At 40.9% G+C, this 16,709-nt stretch overlaps 1 protein-coding gene across 1 annotated transcript in view; it reads right to left on the bottom strand.

The window, feature by feature from the left end:
* The window catches only part of ALKAL1 (ALK and LTK ligand 1), a 36,349-nt gene extending 20,493 nt beyond the window's left edge, over window positions 1–15,856 (bottom strand). Inside the window, exon 1 of the mRNA XM_040080352.1 lies at window positions 15,550–15,856. Coding sequence (XP_039936286.1) covers window positions 15,550–15,856 — 307 coding nt within the window. The remainder of the gene's footprint in view (window positions 1–15,549) is intronic.
* Window positions 15,857–16,709: the final 853 nt, after the last annotated feature.

Raw genomic sequence — 16,709 nt, 5'->3', positions numbered from 1 at the left:
AAGCCATAATTGTGCTGCTGTCTCAGAAGGCGTTATGTGCTCATTTCTATTCTAAAATTATATTCTAAATTTGTGCTCATTTGTATTCTAAATTTTCTTCACTGCTGCAGTTTTTTCTCCATTCATCTCTGGCAGAAAATGAATGAAGTCTTTTTTAAGAAAGCGAGACCTTCAGTCCTGTAATCCTTGTACCTCTCTATCACAGGACATACTGAGAGCAGATTGCCCTAGCCAAGAATGTCAGGCTATTGCAACTAAGATCATGGTAGGCTTGCAAGTGTCCATTCCAAGCACAGTGTGGGATGGATTGTGGGAAACCTGCCTTCTTTCATGCAAGTGCGGGAAGAAAAAGTGACACAAAGTCCTCTGAGACAAACTTTTGCCTCCAGGTTTTCCTGTGTTTCATGTGAAATCAATTTGTCAATAAAAACTTGCACAAAATCAGATAAGTAAGAGTAAACAAAGCAAACACATACTGATTTTACTTGACTTTTCTTTTTCCTTCTATTATGCTGCTAATTGGAAAGAATACAGATGTTCTTTCCTTTCCCAGCTTTCTGACTTGAACTCCAAGGACCGTCTTTGAGCTTCCACAACTGTGTGCAGTCTCAGTTTTCCACTCTCTGTGATACACATCAGCATATCATTCAAAAGCAAAAGCACCTGTAACAGTTGCAAGGGTGGAGACTGGAAAATTCATCCCAATGTAAGAGAATAAAAGTAGAAGAAACAGGCATAGGAGTATTTGGTGGTCTTGTATCACTTGGAGCACTTTCAATGGATAAAAACCACATTCTTACCTTTACTCACACTGAGGTAAATCCTTCAGAAGCTATGGAGGACAACTATATTTAACAAAGGCCCTTCAGTAGCCTTAGAAGCAGAAAAGATTGACTTCCAATCAGGGAGGATGATACAGATCTGTTCACACCCATGGTAAGGACCCAGACAGATACTTCCCGCACTCTTCTCCGTCCTTGCCCTACTCTTGCCAAGCCATTGCCCTTTGCCTTCTCTTCTCCCTTGCATTCTGCTTGGCCTCCACACCTTATCTGGACTCTGCTGAGCTGCGAGTGGGAACAGAGACTGACACGAATGGTTAACAATCGTTGCTATGAAGACAACTAATGGCATGAACAGTAATTCCAGGGAGGCCTTCCCACCTCAGCAGAGCAATGACTATTTACGGCCTGAAAGGGCTTGCCAGCCACCAGTTCAACATCCTCTTAAGGGCAACAGATTATCCCTAGAGCTGGCTTCTCCGAGACTCGGCACTGAACTGTAGGAAGGACAAAACCTGAAGCTGGAGGGAGCTAACTCACTCAAGCTACAGAAGAAAGATTTAATTGTGTCAGAAGTATCAGATTAGGTGGACTGTGAATGGGGAGGATAGTTTCTCCTGCTGTGAACTATTTACATTTTTCAACACTGGGAATATTATGTTCCTCCTATTCCCCTCAAACTTTGATTTTTCTTTGATTAATTCAACATTTGTTAAGGAAACATAATGGCTCGCTAAGTGCTTAGACACCATACTTTCATTTCTCAGAAAAAGAAATCACAGCTCAGTTCTGGTTAAAAGATTGCTGTAATGGTATTATCATCATCACAAACTTGAAGAAGCTAAGCCCTAGCTGCAGAATGAATGCAGAAACCAGCATGTAAGAACTGCCCTATCTAAATCAGAATATTTCCCACAGCATCTTCCAAGTATGTCCAGAAATATGATACTAAATAATTTCTCTATGCTCTGTTCCTTTTTAATGAATTAGTTACATGCTGTACCAAGTCATTCATCATCCAGACAGAATTTGTACAAGTATATGTCAGTCTATAAATTGGTTGTAGATGTTTCCAAACATTTTTTTTCCTGTCACATGTCTACCGGTATTTAACCCTGTCACTAGTATTATGTAAAGGATCTTAGCCAGATAATGGAAACGTACTTCAGTTGCGCATGTGAAGCCTTCTCCCAAAACCATCCCATTTTTCCTTAATGTAAGATTATCAGTCAGCTCCAGGTAATTCAATTTTGGTTTTTAACGAAAAATTCCTTTCAATTTTTCAGTTGCTACTTTTGGATAGTTTCCTCATTCCTATAAAGTCTTCATGATTAAATATGGGATTTTAAAAAAAATAATAGAGAATTTAAAGATACTAAAGAAAGCATTCATTAGTGTGAGATTAAAAGTGGTGAGATTAAAAAAATTTCTCCTTTCATTCATAAAAGTAACAAACATCACTTAGATGTTAATTGCAAGAAAAAAAACCACATCTCTATGAAGTTATAAGTCTTTCAAAACTAGTTTTCCAAGGGGATATTTGTAAGCTAATGTCTTTGAGCTGGAGCACAGGTCTAATTCCAAGACTGGAAGAGCTGTAATGCAAGATTACAATGAAGGAAGGAAAATAAGTATACATCTCAATGTATCTCTTTGAGACTGGCAACTGCCAAAAACCACTGTCTGAACCGGGAGTTCCAATTGCTGTGGTTAGTGACAGAATCCATAGTTTGAATGTCAAATTCTGTAATAAAAAAGAAGAGCAAGTAAGGAAATGGATTCTGTTTAGAGTCTTAGTTTATGTTCACAGCAATAAGCCACAAAGCAGTCGTGTAGAAGCAGCTCTCTGGATTCCCAGCTGGTACAATCAGTCTAGGAGCTGGTGTACTCTCAAATAACACATTTTTGAAGATTGAAAAATGCTGGAAGGAGAGTATGCCCTGATTCTGTTTCCCTTGATTTCAACAGGAGTAAAAGCAGGTCCTCAATCTGTGTGTAATTCACATGATCTACTTAGCTAAACAATTAAGTCACAGCTCTGACATCCGATATTTATTTTAAGTTCTTTGAGCCAGATTCTCTGCTCTGAGCCAACCCTTTTTCTCTGTTCTGTTGGCACAGAGGCTGTAACAGCCATGGATTTTCCCAGCTGGAGATTCTACCAGCATGAATAAGTCTTTACCTGTCTGGCAAAATCATCTTCCATGTTATTTCCTCCCCTATGTCACCCTCTGAATCTTCACCATACTCTTATGAGAAAGAGTAAATAACTAGGACAGGGCTACATTCCTCATTTCCATGCTTCAAATATCCTTAGCCTGTACACTTGCCTCTTCCAATTAAACCTATATGGTTAATTTTAAATAATCCTTGGGCTATTGTAACTGAAGTAAAAGCACAGCCTTCTCTGGTGCTCCTTCTGTGGTATTTCAGAAGACACACAGCTGAAAGTCCTTCCAAGGTCTGTTACCAATGAGATACCTCAGAAACGCTAAACCCATGCATTCTGGGTCACTTCTATCTGTGCAGGCCATGATTAATAATTTAATCATAGTGCAAGGTCATCCCTAAAGAGCCTCGATCCAAGCATGCCAACTTCTTAACCCCCAACTCCACTCTAAGAGAGCAGAGGCTGTGTGAAAAGAAAATCAGAAGATAGGTTCAACTGAAAAATTCCACACAATCTGAGCAGAGTGTTTGTCAACCACTGCCTGAGTGGGGAGCTTTATGGCTCCTTCTACATTAATGCAGGAGATGCATGCAATGAGAACTTTAAGTGAGACTAGTTTAATGGAGATGAAAAAAATCAGGATTATTTGAGTCTACTTTAACCAACAATGCAGTGTGGAACTGCTCTGCTAGGAAATGTGAATGCTCATGGCAGAGGGACTGCCTCCTATGTGTGCTGCAGGAAGTAATGGAACAGTGCTAAGATACTAGAAGGGATCACCAATTATTCAAACTTCATCCATACCTTTGAATATGTTCAGAATGTCAAGGAATTAGTCAAGGATCTGAGTCCAACCTCAAGATGCACTCACACCTCAAGCCCTTATGCTCTTTTTTGATTGACTAAAATCAGGAGCTCTCCACAAGTAAAAGCTGGTACATAGTGTGTACATAGGCCACAGCTCTTCCCCAGTGCCACACAGTGGCTTCAGTGTCACTAACAGATATTTTCACATGATAGACTCTGCCTTGGACAGCTGAACAGTCATTGATTTCGGAGGCAACTGGAAACTGGTAGCCAACAGGTTTACCAAACATAAAAAAAGGACAGAAAGTGTGCTTTCTGAGAAGAAACTAAAGGACTGCTTGGGCATCTCTCTTATTTTATTGTATCCCCTTTAGTTGCCAAATAGTTGTTCCCCACTTCTGGGGAGAATGCTATTCTAAGGTGTGAGTTCCAATGAACACTTACAATGTTCACCAAACAGCAACCTACCACGTTTATCTTCCAAACACAAGTAGGCTCAGAGCTTCATGTGCAGAGATTGTTGGCCAAGGAAATGAGTCAACTTGGGAGGTAAGCAACATCAAAGAGAGCAACATTCAGAATGCAGCAGCCTCTTCTGATCCAATGCTTTTTAATCAGCCACTTTCCAATAATTCATTAAGACTTGAATAAAGAGATTGAAGTATTGGCTTCTTCTAGGGCTTCAGCCAAGCATAATGAAATTATACCAGGATATATTTACAAGGTTGGATATCTTGAACTCAGCTGTAATTACGTTTATTAGTAATTCTTCAATAGCTGCTCAGTAAGCATATTTGTATTAGTTAATCCTTGCCTGTGGAGACCCTTATATTAGCTTGGCAAAAGAACATTAAGAAGGATGGATTTCTTTTTCTTTCCCTCTCAGCAAATCCGTTTTCATCAGAAAATGCTATGGGATCAAGAAATAAGCTAATTGTAGAGTGTATAGTTACTTTTCTGCTATTACTATTAGCGATCAGTTTAGAAAACAGTTAAAACAAGAAGGGATAAAGATCTAGGTTAGCATATTCTGTTAAGTTTTCATTTGAAACCTAAAAAGGTATTTAACTATACTTTGCATTATGAGACTCTGGAACAGTACCACATATGTACAGATGTAAACATATGTGCATATTTCATCTTTTTTCTTTTCTCCTCTCCCAGAGGTTTGAACATGCAAAACACTAAAATACATATTTATTTTGAAAAGTAAATTTTAAAAAATCTCAAAACTATTACAGATCTCATGTATGAGTTTAAGCAAAAAATCTCTCTTTTTAAAAGAAAATCTAATAAACAGGATGGCATACCTCTCAAATAATTCAAATGAGAAAATGTAGGATATTATGAAATCCCTGCTATTTTGAATACTAAGCTGTGAACATGTATTCCCCCTTTCCAAGAGGCAAGATGTATTACAATATTAATTGTTCATTAAACTTACAAAAGGATAATTCTCTGAAAATAATGAGACATATATGAAAGACTGGTTGAACTATTCAAGGCATTATTTACTGAAGCTATCTTTCCCTATTCATATTTTTTTTCTATAACAGAAAACAATTTTCATTAATTCTTCCATCAGCTACTTGGAATCACTAAACTATTGAGATATTTCAGATGAATCCAGAGACTCCAAATTATGCTTGGAGGGTTCCTGATTGAAGGCAAAACCATTCTTAGATTAAGATACAGAGACTATATATCTGTAAGTATAAAGAGGAAATTCACTTTGTGCAATTCTGCAGGACTCTATGCAAAGCACTCTGTTTTAGCTATCACGGCTGCTAATAAATGTAGTTTCTGGAATATTTGCATAAATTAAACACAAGAACAGCTGCAGTACATCAAAGGCAATATAGTTGAATCGACTGAATGAAAACTGATGACATGTGCTTAACTGCATACAAGCCAAACTCAGCAGTGACAAACATAGGCAAACTCTATTGGTGTGAAAGGAAATGGAATCGAGTTTGCTGGAGCTTAATTAGACCCCGTTCTTTTTTCTAAGTATGAGTAGGCTCCAGGTTGATTGCTGTGCAAATGGTAATGTTTAACTGTGCTTTACACTTCCTGTGCTTATTTAAGAAATGTTTTTATTTCTTTCCAAATTAGAACAGATACAGAACTGTCACAAATGGATTAATAATACACCATTTCTCCATTATAAATACTTTATTCTAAACTACTATTTTAAAGATGTTCCCAGTGATCATGTCAGGTTTATACTTAGGCTAAGGTAATTTTACCCTATCATAGATACATAAGGATACCACCTATAAAGTACAACTGAGATAAAAATATTTTATGTGAGTGTTACATATAAATGAATCAAAGACAGTGAGTTACTTAGGCATATTCATATTGGAAGTTTTATCTTCAAGGACCATAAACAGGTTTAGTAATATACATGTAAACATACATTTCAGTGAGCCAAAAGCTGCTGAGCAGAAAGAGCTAACCTTAAATAAAAAAGCAGAAAACACTTTCCATATTTTGCGACTGAATACCTTTAACATTCCCCTGCTTTTTTAATACCACTGTCACTGTTATAATATTTTGGAATTCTGAGATAGAATGTAACTGCAGAGAAAATGCTACCCCTAATACTTGAGAGGGTCTCTATTTATTCTCAGATAACACTTAACATATTTGTATTACTTAATCTCCGTATTTTCTCCTTCTCTCATTCCTTGTTCTGAAAAGAAACAGCTATCCCAGCCAAAAGAAAAGAGGGCTTTTCTGGGGGTGCTGCTCAGTTCTGGGACAGTGGACTTCAGCATAAATGTGTAGTTTGGACTAGTTTTGAGGATTTTTGCACCTTATATAAGTGATCCTCCATATTCCCATGCAGCTGAATCACACATCCACACATGGAGTGACTCTATCATGTAGATAATGCAGAGCCACCCTGTTCATGAAAAATAGATCTGAGTGTAAATTTGCTGTACCTTTGCCAATCTTATCCACACAAATTATCTGTTTTGTAGTAATCCCTTTTCTGAAAGAATGAAAGTTGCCTGATATCTGGAAAAGTGGCTTGGTATTGAATAAAGGAGGAAATCTGTAAATGTTACCTTCATATACAAGCCTGGCATTTAACCATATAATAATGGGAAGCCCAAATCGTGGTACTTTTCTAACTTACTACTGACCAAGAGGTCCATTCAAACTTTAGATACATAGTATTAAATACAAGAAATTAGCCTGCTCTAGATGGCCCTCTGACCCAGAAGGTTTCCCTGAAGGCCACAAGAAATCCTCTTATGTCTCAACCATAACTCTTTGTTTACTGTGTAAAAGACAAGTTTTGAAAATATTTTTCCCACATTTTGTAAATTGAAATTTCTGTGACAGCAGAGCAGTCTCTCATGTTAAGCATGCTATGTCATTAACAGACAAAGAAGTAATTACTCTATCATGATTAGAGTAATAACATCACAGCTATCTCCTTACTTATTTTAATCCAATAGGATTTAAGGGTTTTATTAATCCAGGGCACATATCCACTACTGCCACATATACTGACAAGTATGCCTTTTCTTACACTTCATCTCAAAGCCATCACAAACATCACAGGTTAAGGAAGAAAAAATTTCTAACTGTTTTCCAGTAGGGTTTTATTTTGCTTTTCACTTTATTTTACAGGGTTGAGTATAAAAGGAGAAAATAATTTGAGTGGCAAAGTCTTCATTAGATTTGTGCCATGCGACTCAGGACGCTGTCTAAAATCTGCAAGGAACATGAAAACAGTTGCTTTGCTGATGTAACTTTAAAGGTTTTCCTTTAAGCCAAAGACTCAGATTTCAATTCATGTACTAAGAAAACACATACTAAAATGCAATTGAACCAACATATTTCAATTGAGAAAGAAGAACTTAATAGACTTTAAAAAACAAAAACAACAACAAGACATTTACAAAAAAGTTTAAATATTCTTAGCATTCAAAATTTTGCCTTTACCATGAGTGGGTTTTGCTTGGCTACATACATTTTAACTGGGTGTTTAAAAACAATGTATTAGGATCATAAAGTAGCCACAATTTGTAACTCCAAACAGTATTTTACATTAATGTTAAAGTCTATATTAAACAAACACATTTTTAAGTGCTATTTTGGCAAAATAAGTATAGCACTGCACATCAATGATTTTTTTGGACAAGCAGACATAATAAAATGTAGAATAATATCAAAATGGCCACTAATCAATCAAATGATTGGATCTTTCATGTGTTAAATCTTGTTTATAACCTAAAGAACTGTGTCCTCAGTATGTAATCAATAGTCAATTAAACCCCTCACTAGAGCAACTGTTTTGTGATTGGCCGGCATTAAAAACCCACAAAACTTGAGTAAATAGACTGTAGGACTCACACAAAAGCAGTAACCTCTAATTCACAAGTGACAAAATGAAGCAGTCATCCTTAAATTGAATAGAAAAACCTAACCATTCACTACCAAAATCAAACATAAGCAAACAACAGAGCAACAGAGGTTCTTTTTTTTTTTTTTTTTCAGTACAATGTCATCTGAATGCAAGTAAAGAAAAAGAATAGTCATTTACCATGACTATTAAAGTGTACTTATTTTGCATGTTTTAAAACAAGTCTTATGTATTAACATAGGTTCCATTTCAGTTTTGGGGTATTTTTTACTTCTGTGAAATATACTAGATAAACTTCTGAAAATTTTACTTTCCGAGAAAACAGGTAGGATATAGTGGTACATGTTCCTCTTCCAAAAACTACTTTCAGGTCACTTGGAGAGATGTTCTTTAAGAATAAAATGATCCCAATGCAGACAGTGGCCTTACATACACTTTAGGCATGGAACCAGTCACCCCCTTTTCTCTGCAGCCTTTCGGTGGCTCTTTTTGTAGGTAGTGGATCTTTCTCAGGTATCTCACTGATAATGAAGTTTTGCTTATAGCTTTCCAGAGTGACTACTACTTTGCAATTATTTTTGTGCTGTGTTAAGCACTTTGGAAAACATAAGCCTTCATAAGTCACATTGGTAACTCTTAAATCACATGTGGGTCTAAAACATCACATCATTCTCATGCAAATTGCCTTCAGGCCTTATTAATTAGAAGAGGAGCCTGCATGCCTAGATGTATGGATGTATGTATAATTTTCTTTTTATGTCTTTCTCTCTGTACACATACTTATCTTAAAAGCAACATCATCTCCACATTTGAAACAGTGTATTTTCAAGGCCAGATGCTATCTATCAAACAATAAATGTATTACAAAGCCTTATACCTGTGCACTACCTTTCTCCCACCTCTCAGAAGCTTTCCCTGGCAGACTACTACCTGAAATAACAAAGCACAAACACACAGAGACCTGCCATTTTTTCTTGATAGAAAAATCAAACTGTGTGTAATGTAAAGAAAAAAAACACACAAAATATATCAGGTGTTCAGTTTGCTCACAGGCTCAGGGCCAAGCTAGACTAATACAAAATTCATGCTGCTCCTGAATTACAGAAAGTAATGCATACAGATCTACTTTGAAACAAAACTTCTGTTTCCTTTGCTATTCACTTTGCTGCGTATTGGAGAAGTCCTAGCGTACTTCAGGCCCAATCCTGGTGCAATACAGTGAAAATTCTGACACTCGCTTTCTTGGGGCCAGAGCTGCACATATTAGTGTGTCTTGTTATGCCAAATAAAAGTTTTATAACAATATGAAATAGGACTCAAACAAAACCCAGAAGATCTCTCAATATTGATCAAAGCAATAGCTCAACAGAAAAACTCTTCCATATGCTGACATCCTATCTTCCTCCTGAGTCAGCACAGTGCACTCAGAAATGTTTGCTGCTCAGGGTACTGCAGTTCAACGAGGTTTCTTCCTTTCTGTGCCAGGACAGCACAACATCTCAGATATCAAGTGCCCTTCACTGGGATTAATGGCAGTGAGAGCAAAACCACTTGGAGACCACTTCATTTGAAGGACTACTCTGGTACTTCACTATATTTTACATCTCCATGCATGCGACAACTACGTTTTCTCTTTGCTCACTCCCTCGTCAGCTCTCAGGGCTGCTCCATGGGCTTGATATTCTCCACCACAATATGGAAGACTTCTGCCTCATCCTAGATTTCAGATGTCGTTGTTCAGTCGCCTGGCTCTACTGTCTGGGAGTTATGTTTGCCAGACACAGAACATTGCTGTTAAAAGTCACATTGCACAATACACCTAAAAACCCAAGCGGGCAGGGAAAGGAATGTAGCAGTGGTGTGACAGGTCGCAAAGCCATCATAACCACGACTGATCCAAGCTCTGTGTAGATCTGAAGGAATATACAACCTCTGGAGCATTTGGGACTTTCTTTCATCAAAGGAAATGAAAATCTACCCTGCCCACTTGTATTTTTTGGGTGGAACTGACACCTAACCACGGCACAAGAGGAGACAATGGTTATTTCCACTGAGCCCTCTGGGACTGTTTATATTTCTGCCTCATGGTGTGGTGAGGTCCTCACAGCGCCTCTGATCCTGCCCCAGGAACCACTGGCCTGGGAAGCATATTGCCCTATGGAATCTTCACTCCTCCCAGCACCCAAGACAGTTGCCTCGTCCCAAGGCCACTGCCATGTAGATTTTCAGCTGAGAGGAACAGTACTTGATTCATTACATTTGTTAATTTATGAGAATATATTTTCTTTCAACCACTAGATCAGGAACTGTACAAACTTAGAATTCATTTCCAGATCATGTCATAATTTCACCTCATTAAAAATGAAGAAAAACAAGCCCCTTTCCCAGTTGGAATATGAATTATATTAATCTTTCAAGAGCAAAATATGTTTGCCTGGTTTTGTTTCAGAAAAGCTGACCTACCAGTGTGACTGTAAAAATAATTGATTCAAAAATGTCAGTTACAGAATCAGGAATGATTACTATAAATCCGAAGATTTTTTTGTGTATTTTTTTAATGTAACAGTTATTCTTTTTTAAACCAATTTCATCTGCTCTTTTGCTAATTTCTAAGATAATGTGGTTTTGGTAAATGTGATTTTGGAGAATGTAATTTTTATTAACTCTCATCTTCTTCTAAGTCTCCTGAATGCCCAGCAAAACCTATTAATACAATACAGTTTAAAAAAAAAAAAAAAAAAAAAAAGAGAGAGAGAGAGAGAGAGAGAGAGAGAGAGAGACAAGAAACACCCCACATATCAAAAAACCACCCTTAGCTTTTTAACAGGAATAATAATCAGATGTGGTTTAAATAGTACAGAAGACTGTGTTGTGTTATGTCATACCATACATTTTAATTTCTTAGGGACTTAGGTTCTTTTTTTTTGTTCCAGATCTCTAATGACATTCACTGATGTAGTTTAGTATTAGGCACAGCAGGTTTTGCAGAATTAGGGACTTCCAGCTGTAATTATCACTACACTTACAGGAGATCTTTTCAAGTGAGGAAAAAGAACAAAACTTTTCTTATGTCTTACATAGGATACATAGGTTTGATTTAATCATAAACTAAAATAAACCTCAAACATATTTTTCAAATGTAATTCACGATGAATAATAGTTAAAGTAGCACTATGTCATAGGACAACTTACAGAATTGTGCTGCTGATGTGTAAGAAATATTGGCATAAAAGTGAACTCCTAAGTGCAACCCCAAGGTTAAATATTTTGAGGGCTGAATTCTCTTCTCTGATATGTTATTCTAAATCTGAAGTAGATATGCTCAGGAGGCTAATCTGAACATACTCATAAACTCAGAGCAATATTTATCTTCATTCCTTCATGCTTGAAAAATGACTACTCAAAATGTTTTAAAATGTCTTGTTGGTCTCCCAGGACAAAAGAGAAATTTCAGCCCCCTAATGCTTGTAAGTTTAGATAGCTCTTTCTTCCACCATGGTGGGCAATATGTAAGGAAAGAATAGTCAAAACAGATTTCTTTATTTCTCAATATATCTTTAAATCTAATTACATGGAAGCTATTCTGGTTTTGAGGAAAGTGTTTGAATAAATGTAACAAAGAAAATCTAAGAAGAATGACAAACTATTCTAGTTCCCCTGACGTGACATCCAAAAATAACCTGAAGCTGAATCTTCTCTTTGTGAAAATACATGTTTTCTTCATATAAAAAGCTGACCACAGGTATGCATCAGAAGCAGGGGATGGTTATAAAAAAGATTATCCATTAAAGAGCTTTCATCACTAAGCTTAAAAAACTTTAAGACTCTTCTTAGTAGGAAAAAAAAAATCACACTCAAGCATAGAAACTTCATGGAAATAAGGCAAGTAAAAGATGTTATGACAGAAATTTTAATCCCACTGGATATAATAACTCAAAGGAGCAACTTGTATTTTTAGTGACATCCTACAAGGAATCCTACAAAATATGAAGATTGCTTTTCAGTTAGTTGGAATTTCTTCTAAAGGTACTGTTCAGAGTAAGCGCTCACTCTCATTAATAAGATCACCAAGAAAAACGGACAGATCTGTGTGAGATAAGAGTTTTGAACATGTAGGGATAAAAGAGATGAGAAGCTAAGACAGCTAAAGTACTGGTGAAACTGGTATTTCTATTGCATATATGAGTGTCCTGGGTCATACAAGAACCATGACACAAATTTTCTAATGGTTAAGAAGCACATGACATGGAATATAACCCTGGTCATTAAAGGAGCAAGAAATATCTAAAGAGTCCTTTCCAGGCAGTTAACAGCGTCTCACTGTCCCACACAGCTGGGCAGGTTTGAGTGCCTGCTCTATTTCAGGCATGCCCCTTTGCTCTGTGACAAAATCACATGAAGTAGAGCAAAACTCTTATTCCCATGGCATAGCTCTGGCCCAGAACCTGTCTGTGAACCACCTACAAGCCACATCCAGATGGGGTATCACAGAACAAAACCACTCTTGCTTTCACATCCTCTTTATGCATCTAAACTTTATGGTACGTGTGCAATGTCTGACAGGTAAAAGTTTCACTGTTTTTTTTCCTGCCTCATCAAAGACCCCCTATGGATGCTGCGTTTTTCCATTATGGCCTGAGCTAAATGAGAAGGACCCCATCAGTCTAAGGAGGAGGTACCATCCTCACTCAAACCTCATCCCTGGACATGTGCTGTAGCCACTTGCCCTGTGCTGCCCCCAGAATTCACCCAGTGGTACTCCAGATCTGCTTCCTGACTTTACAAATAGTTAACCAAGCCCCAAAACAAAATAAAAGAAAGGTCAGTGTGGAGGTGTGACTCAGTGAGTGGCTAGACTAAAGCTGGAGAGAGTCCCAAGAGTGAGGGAATGAGAGAGCGGGAAGAGAAACACATTTCAGTCCTCCTGCTACCCAACTCATTGGTAATATAGAGTAGTATTTTCAGAAAAGAAAAAAGGAAAAGAGAAAACACACAGAAATTATTTGCATTCTCTGTTCTGTATACAGCACTATTCTGGATGCTCTTTGTTTTAAACAAAAGAGGTAATTAGCTGCTCAACTGTCTTTTAAATCAGACACTTGTGTTTGATTTTCAGCAGCTACAATGAAAATACATAACTCCAGTTTCAAATGCTTGGTTGAGTACTCAACTGAATGCAAAACTTCCCTGTCTGAGGGAAAGATAAGCCTTTCTGTTCTGCTGACAATCAGTTACTACCAGCTGGAGTAAAAAGCTGCCATTATTGTGTTGGTGACAGGAGTTATTAAAAAAATGTTAATTACTTGTAAGAAAAGCTTTGTCACACTCCTCTATCCCAAAAAACAAGTACAAGTGATCAAGACAGGTACTAATTTGTATCCTTGGTATTGGTAACAAAAAATGAGATTAATATAAAAATGTGACTATTATTTAAACTGTAGATGTGCTCTTTCTAGGCTGGAGAGACAGCTACCTTTGCGGCTGCCCCTAGGACACTGCACCTATGCCAGGGATGACTGGAGAATTTCTCTAAGGTTGTTCAGCTGTTCCTTTTGTGTACAAGTTAGTTACTAAAAATAACAACTAACAGAAAACACAATCTCACTGTGTATAATACTGATGGATTTTAAAAAATTCCCCTTCAAAGTTACATAAATATTATGAAATATTTATGCTTTCTATAGTTAAATAGAATTATTTAGTTAAGTGTAAACATCTCAAATGGGAGAGACTGTTGTCCAAAACAGAATTTTTCCTCAAACCACCTGATAATAGTAACTATTGCAATAATTATTGCAAAGTATAAAACTGTGACTAATTCTCAGGTTTATACTACTCTATCTTTCATTCTCTTGAGGAGAATGTAAGCTGTTATGTATTCTGCCTTGAAAAGGTATTTTACTTTTTTTCTTGGGCTGAGGTCTTGCCCACAGCACCTAAAGAATTCAAACCACAATAAATAAACAATTATGACCAATCATGCTGATAAGCTGCAGCATCTTCCTCAGTCAGCATACAAATCTGTGGTGGTCTGGCTTGGGCTGGTTTTCCATAACTACCAGAGACTTTACGGTCTGAAAAAGCAAGAGTATCTGGAAGTTCACTGTGACAGTACAACCCCTTATGGATTTACAGTTCAATAACTGGAGCAGATCAGATTGAGAAGCTTCCAAGGCCAGACCACTGATTACTTTTTGATTGATAAATTTTAGCCCAGTTTCCTAAGAATGTACAGCAATCTCCCCGAGCAAGTGCCGCCCTACCAACCAGTTATTCACCGATTAACTTCTGAATTTGTCACTCAACTTCAAGTTTTTCCAAAATGGGGCTTAATTTCATTTTAAACAGACTACTGAACAGAAAAGAATAAGTCTACCAGTGAGACTTGAGGAGGGCTGCATCTCAGCTTCACCCATTACCAGCCATCAGCCACAAGGGCGCTCTCCAGGGACACAAATCCCTAAGAAATGGAACTTCCTTGGGTTTCCTCAGTTTGGTTTCTCTGCAGCAAGGTCTGTGGCTGGCGACAAGAGAAAAATATTAGTGGGCTACAGCCAGGGACAGTCACTAGGTTCTTCTTTTTTGTGGCACTGAACCATTGTAACCCACAAAAACCAGCTCCACTCCAGGAGGAAATGTTTTCGCATGGCTCTGCATCAAGCCTAGCAGTGTCAGTCTCCTGGCCAAGGACAGTGTGACTATCACCAGGCAGCTGTGCTTGGGTCTGAACTGTCCCTGCTGTCACCGCCAGGCCTGGCCCGTGCCAGCGCTGGAGATGACTCCCCGCCCCAGTCTGAGCATCCTCCGAAAGATGAAATAAACCCCATGCCCAGGATCTTCTGCACCTGCCCTGCAAAACTAGATAAGTGCATCACATGAGAACCAGCAAAGTTGAAGAGGAGGTTTAAAGGAGTACGCCTAGAGAGCTGTCGCTCAGACTTGGTCATTTATCCTCTTTGTGCAGATCAGAGCAGCAGTCAGGACTGGGGAGAAATGGGGCTCCCCCACTGCTGCGCTGCAGTGTAAGGAAGTTGTAAGGCTTGCTCTGAGGGGCTGTAGATCGATGGTAGCCGCAGCTGACCTCCCGGCCGAAGCTGCCGAAGCCCCATTGACCCTCTCCTCCCTTCCGTCTCGGTTACCTCCCCAGCTCCAGCCGGGGAGAGGGGCTGGGCTGCGCTGCCCTCAGCGGGGCTCGAACTCCGCAAAGGCAGAGCCGCCGCCGTGGCAGCCCCGGGGCGATGGGAGGGAATCCCCCGACCCGCTCTCCGCTCGCCCACTCCCTCCCGCCGCGGGATGCTCCGGTAAAGGAGCCGTCGAGCTCAGCGGCTGGAGGAGGCGGCAGGGACGGGACCGGGAGGGAGCTGCACCCCCGGGCTCCCTGCGCGGGGCAGCGCGACGTCTCTTACCTCCGTGCCGGGCGGCGGCGAAGAGCCGAGGGGGCGGCGGGGCGGCGGCGGCGGCGGCGCGGGGGTCTGTCGGAGGGGCACCGGCTCCGCTGTACCGCCGGGAGATCACCCGGTCCCTCCGCGGCGGGCGGGGCGGCAGCGGGCGGCCGTCGTCGCCCAGGGCTTGGAGGAGGATGTCGAGGAGCGCCCCCCGCTCGGCTCCGGCGGCGGGCACGTCCCTGCCCTCGGCGCCCGGCGGCGGCGGGGCCGAGGCCAGCAGTAGGAGGACGATGGCGGGCAGCGCCTGGCGCTTCTTGGCTCCTCGCATCTCTGCGGCGCTGGGAGGAGGCAGAGAGCGAAGGCGGTCAGCGCCGGGCCCGGCCCGCACCCCACCCGCCCGCCCCCCATGCCGCGCCCGGGGCACCCCCGCCCGCCGCTCCCGCACGCCTGGGCCGGGCTCGGCCCGCCGAGCGCCGGCGGAGGGGCCGCGGAGCCGGGACCCGACGGGCCGCCGCCCGCTGGCCCCGCGGGGCCCCGCGCAGAGCCGCCGAGCTCGCCCGGCTCCGCGGAGGCTGCGTTTAACACACACGGATTAGGGGAAGGTTATTAACCGCGCCGCGCATATTCGCGGTACGGGGTTTTGCAGGGTCCCTCTGCCCCTGGAGCCCCGCGCCCGCGGGTGCCTCCTGGTTCTGCCTCCTGGTTCTGCCGGCGGAGCGGGGTGGCGGGGGAACTCCCGCGCCCGTCCAGCCTTGTCCAGCCGCCCGGGCAGCGCCGCACCGGGGCTTCGGGGAGCGTGTACGGACGGCAATCGGATGGAGTTCAGCGAGGAGCGAGTTACATTGGAAGTGCCGCAAATCAGGGTGTAAAGGGCGAAAACAATTAACACAGGCAGGGGCTCCGAGAGCAGCACTTAATGCCCTGAGTAAGCTATTCTAATTATAGGAAACGGGTAGGATTAAGAAGGAGGGAGGGAAATTCTGTTATTTACAAACTGTTTTCTATCTGGCCTGCCTTGCAAATCCTCTTGGGCAAAGGAGTTAATCGTAGCCTCAAGGGAGCCGGCTTTCCCGACGGCTCCGGGCTCTCCCTACGTCCCTGCCATGCCGGGGTGCACGGCCAACCCGGGCAGTAACCGGGGAACGAGCCGCGGTTCGCTGCCGGGACAGCCACAGCGCCTC

This window comes from Hirundo rustica, chromosome 1 (assembly GCF_015227805.2).
Source record: "Hirundo rustica isolate bHirRus1 chromosome 1, bHirRus1.pri.v3, whole genome shotgun sequence".
Taxonomy (NCBI): domain Eukaryota; kingdom Metazoa; phylum Chordata; class Aves; order Passeriformes; family Hirundinidae; genus Hirundo; species Hirundo rustica.
This window is presented reverse-complemented; position numbering and strand designations above follow the sequence as displayed.